The sequence below is a fragment of the Physella acuta genome, unplaced genomic scaffold (assembly GCF_028476545.2).
Source record: "Physella acuta isolate Inbredline_101_S28 unplaced genomic scaffold, ASM2847654v3 ptg000524l, whole genome shotgun sequence".
In the NCBI taxonomy this organism is placed as follows: domain Eukaryota; kingdom Metazoa; phylum Mollusca; class Gastropoda; family Physidae; genus Physella; species Physella acuta.
Genome location: NW_026732043.1, coordinates 32,051 through 43,222, shown reverse-complemented (window position 1 = coordinate 43,222; position 11,172 = coordinate 32,051). Strand labels below are relative to the sequence as shown.

Below are 11,172 nucleotides of genomic sequence, written 5' to 3'. Positions count from 1 at the left end.
GTCTTTATTTAGTCCTATAGCACTTACTTCCCTTTGATAAATTAGGAAAACACAATTACTTCCCTTTATAAAACCATTGCATTTTGTGGAAAAGAATTTATTTTTTAATTACTTTGTTTTGGTGTTGGGAAAAAAAAAATTACATAATTAGCGGGGATTGATGAAGTGCAAATGTTGTAGGTATTTTACGGATAAGCTTGGAGTATTAAAATTGTTCATTAAATTGAAACAGGCGCGTTCGTTTAAGTGAGTGCAAAAGACTATGAATAAGTTGTGGTACTATAGTCGTTCATTAAGCTAAAACAGGTGATTCCACCCCGGGCGTTTATGTTCGCGTTAGTGTTTTCTTTGTGTTTAGGTGGGTTTGCGTTAGTGGTTGCGTTTTGATTTGGTTCGTTTTTGTTCTTTCTTTTTTCGTTTTTGTTTGTGGTTTTTTTTTTTTGGGTTTGTATTTGTGTTTTTGGTTGGTTTTGCGTTTGGATTTGGTTTGTTTTCGTTTGCTTTTTCGTTGTTTTTTTTTGTTGGTATTGGTGTTTGTGGTTGGGTTTGTTGTTAGGTTTTTGTTTTCGTTTGCTTTTTTGTTTGTTTTTTCTTTGTGTTTGTATTGGTGTTTGTGGTTGTGGTTGGGTTTGTTGTTAGGTTTTTGTTTTCGTTTGTATTTGTAATTGTGTTAGCGTTATGTTTGCGTTTTGTTGTTTTGGTTGGTTGTGGTTTGGGTGGGCAATGCCGGGTTTATGATGATTACTAAACACACAGGTAATTGTCTTTAACAGAAAGGTTTTTCACAGAAGCCAGAGCAGGGCCTGGCCGGGACGGCTAGTATATATATATATATATATATATATATATATATATATATATATATATATATATATATATATATATATATATATATATATATAAAATTTCAAACATAATTATTATTTACATCATTTGTTAAAAAATCTACATTAATCCGGAAACCGCAGTGGCTTATGGCTAACAGCACATTATCCATAGTATTTTCTTATTAAATAAAATACTAAATTTTATTTTATCTAATGTCATTATTATTAAAATGAAAAGATTTTTCATGTAGGGAGAGTCAGTTTTTAAAGCAATTAGTAATGGAACTAATGGAACATTGAAAACCTCAACACCCTCACCCCCCCCCCCTCCTGTTGTACAAAAAAATAGGATCGTTGTTATGTAATGAAAGTTGAGAACATTATGGTACAAGAGGGACTGCTGCAATGTTCTAAAAAATTATGGTACAAAGGGACTGTTTTTTATGTCCTGAAAGTTATGACACAGGCTCGGGTTTCAACCAAAAACCACAAAGTTAATGGAATAACTGCTTAAGCCCCACCCCCTTTCAAGACACCCCCTAGATACGCCTCTGCCTGTTGTGTTCCAATACTTCATTAACACAATCAGCAGACAAGGGAAAACTAGTTCCATATTTCCCCCTGTTGTGTACCCGTGTAAATTATAAATCAGTTTCCTATTGTTTAGTAATTGATCCAGCTATTACTCATTCAAGCATTGCTCATTATATTATTATTTTAAAAAAAACATAACCCCCCCCCCCATGTTATAGGTTAGAAAATATTTTTGTGATCACTGCGCATGACAAGGCCTCCCCATAGAACAGATACCGAAGACAAAGCCCCGTAACTCCCATCGGCATCGTATTTTCGAAATTATTGGCCTTGAAAATCAAAGGGGCGATCACAACAAATGGAACAAAAAAAAAAACATTATCCAGGTTTCTCAACCTGTGCGTCGCGTCCAGCCATCAATTCTGTAACAATATCCTACGTCTCTGTTACACACACACGCACACATATACACACACATACACACAGTCTGGGTGACAAACGCGCAGCTCCACCTAGCGACAGGTCTGTTACCTCCCTTTATTCACAGTCAATCGGAAGATTCATCAATAGCCCCCCCCCCCCTTTTCCACCACACCGTAATTGATCCCCCCCCCCCCCATAAAAACTGAGATCAAACAGTTCACTATACCCCACCAATCACAGCCACTGCCGTCATTAGTCACGCGTGGATGAACAGGATAAGAAAAAAAAAATGGAAACATTTTCTTTTGTTCTAAAATTACAACTTGTTAGACCTCCGTATACCTCCCCCCCCCTATAATACCTGGGATTCTGTGTCTGTATATTAATTACTTAATGACGCCTCTAATGAACGCGGGACATCAAATTACCTTTACAGAAGAAAAAATTACCTTTGTATTTTTTACTTTTTTCTTTGATCGCTGAGAGATTGACGCTGATCTTAAGCGATATGGGGTTGAGGCTACAGATCCAGGGTTTTGAGGTGTTTAGTTTAGATCACAATAAAAAATTTAAAAGATTAACTTTCGGCCTAAATTGTAGCGAAACAAACCCTCGTGTTAAAAATACAGTAGAAAAAAAACACAAGGAAAAAAAAAGAAACTTCTTAATTTGAACAACGAATGTTGCTTTTATGTAGAGAAAAAAATCTCTAGTAAACAATCTACATTTGTGTTTACAAGATAAAAACACTTTTAAGTTAATACTTTAAAATTAATTAAATAAGAAGAAAAAGTTTATTTTATTTTTATTTTAAAAGAAAGATAATTTCTTTTAAACAAAATTTAAATTTTTACTTTTCATGATCTAAAATGTAGTGATTATAAACATAAGCAGTAATTTGATGTTTAAATTTTAAAAAAAAAGTACCTGATTGATTATTTTTAATCTAATGAAAAACGTGGGGCGCCGAAGTAAAAGTTATATTACTATTGATTAGATAATACTATTGACTTTTATTAGGGAGCTTGTAGAGAGTCAACAGTATTAGAAACTGTAAGAAAATCACGGCGCCCCACGTTTTTCATCGCTTATAGTGGAGTGATCGCTTGCATTATTATGATGTATAGCATTTATTTTCTACTTTTTAGTTCAATCAGAAAAAGTGGGATCATTAAAACTTTTTTAATGATTATTATTTTCTACTAAACATTAGCTCACCAAACTAACATAACTAACTGGTCTAGTGCTTGCTACTACATAGTTATAAACTCTATTGTTAGTGAATACTGTAACCTTAAGTTAATTTTTAATTACAGATTTAATTCCTAGTTATTAAAAAAATTGGTTTTGCCATCCTTAAATTTTAATAAGTAATTTGATATCAAATTCGATTAAATATTATATATTCCTTCATTGTTATCGAACATGCATTTGTCTGGGATGTTTAGAGTAATAGCCACAATAGAAAGACGGATGGACGGAGAGACAGATTGACAGACAGACTGATACCAAACAGATAAATCTAAGATAAAGGTTATAAAAGACCAGCAATACAAACGTAAATAAAGTAAATATTAAAGCTAAAAGCTGTTAAATTTAACAACAAAGTCTATCCCTTCCTATTGTATTGTATTAATGTATATTTGTTTTCTCAGCTACTTAATAACCAACCGCCAATTAGCTAACAAGTATTATTTGTAAGAATCGCGTATGGAAAGATACATTGAAGCCTTCTATTGGCCGACTAGAGAGCCGTCAATGGAATCGTTGCCTCCCTGGGCGGGGGAATAAAAACCCCGTGAACAATGGACCAGCAGAGGGTAAACATTCGATTGAGTTCATGAATTAAACATGGACGCTGGGAGGGGTGTGACGGACGGGGAAAAATTAACAGAATCAAATTGTGGTGTAGCGGTTCTCAGATTTGAGTAGAAATTACCGGGCAAGTATTGGGATTGAAATATTTGGCGGATCCATATATCGACATAGGGGTGTGTGTGTGTGGGGAGTGGAGGGTGGGGGAGGGGGTACACAAAGACCGTGCGGTGAGGAGGATTGTCTCTCCGGCAGCCGGCGATCTACCAATGAGCAATGCAATTAAAACACTTTATGAAATCATTTTTTTTTTAAACCGTGGTGTTTGCGCATGCGTGTCCAGACTTTATCGCCATGTGCTGGCTGATCGTGTTTCTGGAAGGGAGATGGACCCCACGGGGAATAAAAGGCGGCTGTCCCCACACCGGGGGCTATTGACAGAGCATTATCGCACCCCCTCTGAGTCTTTTGTTCCCCGTCCACGGGCCGTATTGTTTTCCAGCAACAAGAAGACAATTGCATGTTGTATGTGAATACGCGGCGGATTTCCTTTTTTGTTTTACTTAAATTTATGCTTAGCATATTTTCCTCACATGTTCCATTGCTCTATTCTCTCTGTGTGGTTTCTGTTTCAATATCTGCTAATGATGCTACGTGGGGAGGGTTGGGTTATTTAAAAAACAAATGTACCAGAGTTTGTCACCTGATTGATTTGCATTTGTAATTAAAAAGATTAGAGCCTTGAGGACAATACAGACTATGTTAAATGAAACCAGCGTTGCCATGGTATCCAAATTTTGTTGTCTCATATAATAGCAAAGCTGGTTTTGCCTTTTTTGATTTCTCCGATGAATGAAGCTTAAAATAAAATACTTAAAAAAAACTTTTTAAAAAACCACGTTTTTCTTGTGGACTAAAAAGTAGAAAATAACTATTTACATACATTTGATGACAAAAAACGTGGGTACGTTCACCATCAAATTTCCCGACCCATCTGCCCGACCCACGTTTTTTGTCATCAAATGTATGTAAATAGTTATTTTCTACTTTTTAGTCCACAAGAAAAACGTGGTTTTTTAAAAAGTTTTTTTTAAGTATTTTATTTTCTCCTTTTTAGTCCGTTGCTACACATGAAAAACGTGGTTTTTAAAAAGTTTTTTATATAGTTTATTTTCTACTTTATCTAATCACTTGATTAAGTATGACTTGACTAAGTGTTTTTAAATACACGGACTAAAAAAATCTTGAGCGACCGATACGCTTTAAACAGAGAAAGGGTGTAATTTACGTTGCTGGCGTGGAGATCTACTCACGAATCACGTGATCAAATCTCCCATAAACAAACAAATAAACGCGAAGCTGAGTTAAGGAAAAACGTGTTTATGTGTATTTTAGCATGCCCAGCGTACCAACCGTGTCACCGTTAACAATGTGTTACCGTGTCCGTTCTCCTTTTTAGTCCGTTGCTACACATAAAAAACGTGGTTTTTTAAAAAGTTTTTTTTAAGTATTTTATTTTCTCCTTTTTAGTCCGTTGCTACACATGAAAAACGTGGTTTTTAAAAAAGTGTTTATAAATACACGGACTAAAAATCTTGAGCGACCAGGATTCGAACCTGGGTTGTCGCGGCCACAACGCGAAGTACTAACCACTATACGATCACGGCCAGCGCGCTCACATCGATTGGGGCCGAAGTAACTGTGTCAATAGGCCTCGAGTCTTGTCGGTATCTTTAGAAATCATGTCCTCAATTTTATGGTCCTTGGGGCGTAATTAAATTAAGCTAATTACGGTCACTAATTGCTAGTTTTTATGATTGCATCTGAAATTGTTAGGCGAAAGTAGCATGCATGCCAAATTTCAGGTCTCTAGAGCAATCAGAAGTGGGCTAATTTTCGATGTCAATTTTAACAACAAACATCCAAACAACCAAACAAACAAACAAACGCGAAGCTGAGTTAAGAAAAACGTTTTAATAAAAACGTTTTAAAATATAATCAAAACTTTAATTTTATGCTTTTAGAAATTTTGTATTTTAAGAATGTGAATATAAAGATTTGCAAATGCAGAGACCATAAAACAATATTTTTAAAAATTTTAAATCTACGTAAAATATGTGTAAGTTATAATAGATGCATTAGCTTTTTAGATAAAATAAGTTTGGTTAATAAATAACTGAATCGAATATTATGTGCTACGACTTTAATGTGAATATTTATATTCGAGATATGTGATTAAATTTATTTTCAGTGCAGTTAAAAAAACAACGGAATAACAACATGTATTTTGTACCGTTGTGGTGATAAGAACAAATAATTTTCGACTGCTGTTTTTAACATCACTTAACAGAGCATTATAACCCTCCCCTTCCCCTCTGTTGCCCCCACCCCACGCCCCAAATACAGACAATTTTACATTTGAATTTTAACAGGCTAAGCAATAATAAAAGCTGAGTTATCGTGTAATCCAATCTGGAAAAAAAAGTTTACTCAGCGTGAGTCACTCAACACAGCTGTGTCAAGTATTTCCGGGAATTCCCCTTTCAGTACACAGAGGTAAATAACCACGAGAGGCTACGTTTTGCTGCACTGTGCTGATTTTTTTTTAGCCGCCGTATCGTTGTGTATAAGGGTTGTAAATTTATCATAAATTATAGGCCCTAGGCCTAGATAACACCAAAGTGTTGTCAGTGCGTGCGGCCACTGTCTGCTTAAAATAGCAATATCGAGCTGGCGAAATATTGGCCTTGGTGTGTAGCACAGCGCCAACAAGCCCGGCAGAACGTGTTGTTTAGGTTGCTGTGTGCTCGGCCAGTAGGACACGGCCCACTCGATCTAGTTACACCAAACACAAGGTGAGTGCGTTTATGGTATCAAGATTTTATTCAATGTATGCATGTGTTGTTTTAGTACTGTTATGTACAACTTAGTGGGTGTAGGTTGGAATATTTTTAAAAAACCCAACTGACCTCAAGGTACGAGGCCCCCATCAAATTCTGCCCCCCACCCCCTGCCCCCAAACCCTTCTGTATGCTATTTTCGTCTGTAACTTAAAGGTCGTTTATACGAGCGTGTGATTGCTTAGAGGAAGGTCATACTATGGGATTGTAATCGTAAGACTTACAGTACAGCCTGTTTAGTAGGTGGGCATAAGCGGCTGGACATTGGGCCGATTAGAGACCCAGCTTAGGAGGGCATAAACGGCTGGGCATTGAGCTGACCATAGATGCAGCTCATGAAGGCAATGAGCTCAGTCCCTAAGTAAAGGCCGATAAAAAGTGAACTAACTGCTCCATCTGATAGATAGGCCTCAGTTTCTTCCTTTCTGAAACAATAGCTGTTTTTCTTTAAAATGTTATCTAGAACGACGATAAACCTCTATAATAAGCTGTACACTGTATTGCTCGTTCGACTGTTTAATTAGATTAGTCATTTTTCTCCCCACAAAATACAAACATACCAGGCCTTCTCGTGTCACACAGAAATGGATTCAGACTTCACCGACAAAGTTGTGGTCATCACCGGTGCCAGTTCAGGCATTGGGGAGGTCGCTGCCCTCATGTTCGCCAAGAGAAACGCGAGGGTGACCCTCAGTGGTCGGGACCAGGGGCGGCTCCAGGCTGCCCTCGAGAAATGTGTTGAGGCTGGAGGGGGTCACGCGGACCGGTGAGTGTAAACGTCGTTAAGGTGGTTATTTACTTCTTACATGGTATCAGCCCAAATGGTTTTAGTATGGCTGAACGAATTGTCAGTATGGCTGTACACATTGTTAGTATGGCTGTACACATTGTTAGTATGGCTGTACACATTGTTAGTATGGCTGTACACATTGTTAGTATGGCTGTACAAATGGTGTCAGTATGGCTGTACAAATTGTCAGTTTGGCTGTCCAAATAGTCAGTATGGCTGTACGCATTGTCAGTATGGCTATACAAATGCTGCCAGAAGGACCATACAAATGGGGTCAGTGGGGCCATACCAAAATTAAGAGAGAAAAAACAGTATGATTCGTTTACCTATACTTATGACAACTTTTAAATTGAATTCTATGTAACCTTGAAGACGATAGTAACTATTTACTATATTTCTACTGCTACAGAGCTAATCCGCTTTTAAGCCGTTGATTTAACTGTCCTCTTTACCACTAAGCTGACACTACAATCGTTACAATTCTTATTTCCCTTCTCTCAGTTACCTCACGGTGCAGGGCGATGTCAGTGACCCCCTGGTCAGACAGGCCATCATTCAGAGAACCCTCGACACGTTCGGCCAACTGGACATCCTGGTACCTAACGCCGGCATCATCCTGGAGGAGGGGGGACTAACCAACCCCACGGAGGCGGCTTACGACAAAACGATGGACGTCAACGTCAAATCCATTTTCTTTTTAATCCAGGAGTCGATCCCACACCTGGAGAAAACCAAAGGCTGTATCGTCAACGTCTCGTCCATAGGTGCCCTCGTGCCGTTTCCGGACGAAATTATTTATGGCATGTCTAAGGCGGCGTTGGATTATATGACAAGAACGTTAGCTTTGGGACTGGCACCTAAAGGTAAACATATATATATACATATATATATATATATATATATATATATATATATATATATATATATATATATATATATATATATATATATATATATATATATATATATATGTATATATACTACTAAAACTCAAGTTTTTTTTACATGTATGAATATTTTTTTGTTTGTTTGTCCGTTTGGTTACAGGAGAGAATCTGCACTATGTATAGAGCTGTAAAATAGTAGTTAGGTAGAGAACAATTTTTGTTTTTAGACAGACTGTTAATCACAAATTTATTTAAAGACGTTAATTAATTTATTGATTTATTCATTGATAGATTAACCACATTAATTATAAAAGTTCAGAACAATGACTTTACTTATAGCGAATAGTGACGTCACATGATTTATTTACTTTTTACAACAACTATGGCGGCTTCCGTCGAAGATTTTGTTGCCTCTATTCAGAAGTATAATGCAATACATTATATAGCTAATTTCTTGTCGGCTATAGCTTTAGCGATATGTCCGTTTGCTATTTTTATTACGTTCCAACACTTATATCAATTTTCAACAGTCCTTTTCATTTAAGTATACAATACATTTCTCTAGATCTAAAGATCAGCTGTCGAAAAAAGTTATTTATAGAACTAGAATCTAGGTAAAAAAAATAATTAATTACTTAAAATTAAAATCCATTTTAAAATCAGAATAAGATATTGAGTTTCTTTATTAAACTATCTTAGTCCTTAAATATTTGATATAAATCTTTGCTTTTTAGCTTCACGGATCATCTAATTCAAGAATACAAGTGATTTATCTATCTAGGTTCTTAATTCTAGACTCTAACTTAACTCGACTTAACCAAACCAGTCGTAGAATCTAGATAATTCTATCTAGATTTAGATAATAATGAGTTTCTATACTAAACTATTTCAGACCTTCATTACTTTATATAAATCTTTGTTTAGCTATGGAATTGGCTAATTTAAGATAAAAGATATTAGATTTAGGGCCTATTCGCGTAAATCAAGTTTCGTAAGCAGACTTTTTAAACTATTAAAATATAGCACATAAAAAACTTCGATGACGTCACGAGTCTAAATAGCTCAGTTGTTATTTTAATAGGCTTCCATGTGGTTGGCACGGGTTCTAAACAAATCATGTCAATGTTAAAAAAAAACAATTTTTTAAAGATGTGAATGATAAAGTTGCCAATGGGAACTTGGCGGGATACAGGTGAAGTAGAGTTCACCTGTTTCTTTGTCCTCAGCATATGAAGGGATAGTGTGGCCAGGGAAATGCTCGGCCGGAATAGTCTTTTAAACGATAAAAACATGTTGTCTGAGACTTGGCGGGACACTGGGCAGGTGAAGTAGAGTTGAGTAGGTATCCTGTGGTGGTGGTGGTGGGAGGGGGGATTTAATTTTGCATGGGTGGCCCACTGGCAGGATGCGATTTGGCGCCCAGGTCTTTACCCTCTGAGCGCTGTGGTGACTACGCTCTGTCTAAACAGTGTGATAGACAATGGATAGGATGAGGCGTTACAAACGCTTACTAAAGTGAATCATGCGTGTCCGCCAGCGCCCTGGTAGTATGCGATTAGGCTGCATATAAAAAGTTCTGTTTCGGCCCCCAAAGGCTCACATGGGCCGCTGAGGACCAGGTAATACGTATTCTTTTAATAATCAGAAAAATTAACCAAGGTAAGATTATTAACTGGGATGTTTCTTTTTGTCCGTAAAAAAAAAATCCAAACAGTTTCGTCACTTTGCGAATGATGCGATTAACATCTATTTTTAGACAATCTAATCAGAAATTGAGGTAGAGCAACTAATAATAGACGATAAGTAAGGCTAACATATTGCATCAGTCACACTGATGTTTGAAACACGTCAAATAATTTGTGTACGTGTTGAAGAAAAAATCCTTTGTCACTTTAGCGAATGATGCAATATGCATCATTGTTAACAGGATGATATTTGTCAATCTGGGTTATCCTATGAGCACGATGGCGCCTGTTAGTGTTAAGGAGCCAGGGGCCGTTTAATCGTTGGGGGGGGGGGGGGGGGGGGGGCTCCCTACCTCCCTGACACATGGGCGGTCACCGTAGTGTTCTACCTCATTATTTCGGTGAGTAATTAATGTACACTCAATGTTTTCATGCGGTAGTGTCGGTAAACCCGTGTCCCGATATTTATGATCCAAGCGCGGGTGTTGTTTACATTTAAATAACTCACTTTTAGAAAACAAGGTCACGCGTCTAAGAATATAGGATTGGTAACGCATGGATGAAACCCTTCTTATATATTTAAAGAAAAGGGACACTACTGGGTTGCTTCTCATACAAAACACACACAACTCTATTTAAAATTATAGTGACGTTTTTTAAATTTTATTTTGACCAAACAGGCATACGTGTCAACTCAATCAACCCGACGCTGACCACCTCTAGAATCTACAGGACCTACACCTCTGACCCCGCGGGGACTGCCAGTTTTATGACGAACTACGCCAGCCTGCACCCGCTTCATCAAAGGGAGAGCACGCCAGAGGAACAGGCCAGCGTCATTGTATTTTTAGCCAGCCAATCGGCGAGCTTCATTACCGGGCAATGCATTGCCGTGGATGGTGGGATTACCCTTCGTGGAGCTTCCACTTAACTGATACTAGTCAGTCTACAATTGACGTCATTCGATGTCTTCATTTTTTTTTATTAATAAAATTATTTTACCTGTTGTCACATGAAGACTTAAGGGGTCACCCATACACGGAGTTACACTTTTTAAAAGGTTATCCCACTTGACTCCGATGCCCCTCTCCATCGTCTTACATACTTACAATAGTCCGAAACTACATTCTCAGAAATTGTCATCTATTATGGACGACACCATCTGGCTTGTGTTAAATAAATTACCATGCATTCAATCAAAACTAATAAAAAATAGTAAATTATTTTGTAACTGAAGCATGATTTTTTCATCTTCTGAAATTTTCGAACGATATATATATATATATATATATATATATATATATATATATA

The 11,172-nt window shown here is 37.0% G+C and overlaps 1 protein-coding gene across 2 annotated transcripts; it reads left to right on the top strand.

The window, feature by feature from the left end:
* Positions 1–6,171: 6,171 nt before the first annotated feature.
* On the top strand, positions 6,172–11,084 carry LOC131945096 (putative oxidoreductase TM_0325). 2 transcript variants are annotated; one of them, XM_059306083.1, is made up of 4 exons: positions 6,172–6,454; positions 7,063–7,265; positions 7,791–8,152; positions 10,542–11,084. In XM_059306083.1, exons 2-4 carry the CDS (start codon positions 7,084–7,086, stop codon positions 10,790–10,792), a joined length of 795 nt encoding a protein of 264 aa, XP_059162066.1. In that variant the 5' UTR covers positions 6,172–6,454; positions 7,063–7,083; the 3' UTR covers positions 10,793–11,084. The 2 variants fall into 2 exon arrangements, with proteins under 2 accessions (XP_059162066.1, XP_059162067.1); XM_059306084.1 differs by having other exon boundaries at positions 6,173–6,454; positions 7,082–7,265.
* The last annotated feature ends 88 nt before the right edge of the window (positions 11,085–11,172 follow it).

Bases quoted from the DNA above. Each gene is read 5' to 3' on its own strand.
- LOC131945096 (XM_059306083.1), top strand. From the start codon at position 7,084: ATGGATTCAGACTTCACCGACAAAGTTGTGGTCATCACCGGTGCCAGT. The intron at 7,266-7,790 runs GTGAGTGTAAAC...CCCTTCTCTCAG, and splicing joins GGAGGGGGTCACGCGGACCG to TTACCTCACGGTGCAGGGCG. The intron at 8,153-10,541 runs GTAAACATATAT...TTGACCAAACAG, and splicing joins TTTGGGACTGGCACCTAAAG to GCATACGTGTCAACTCAATC.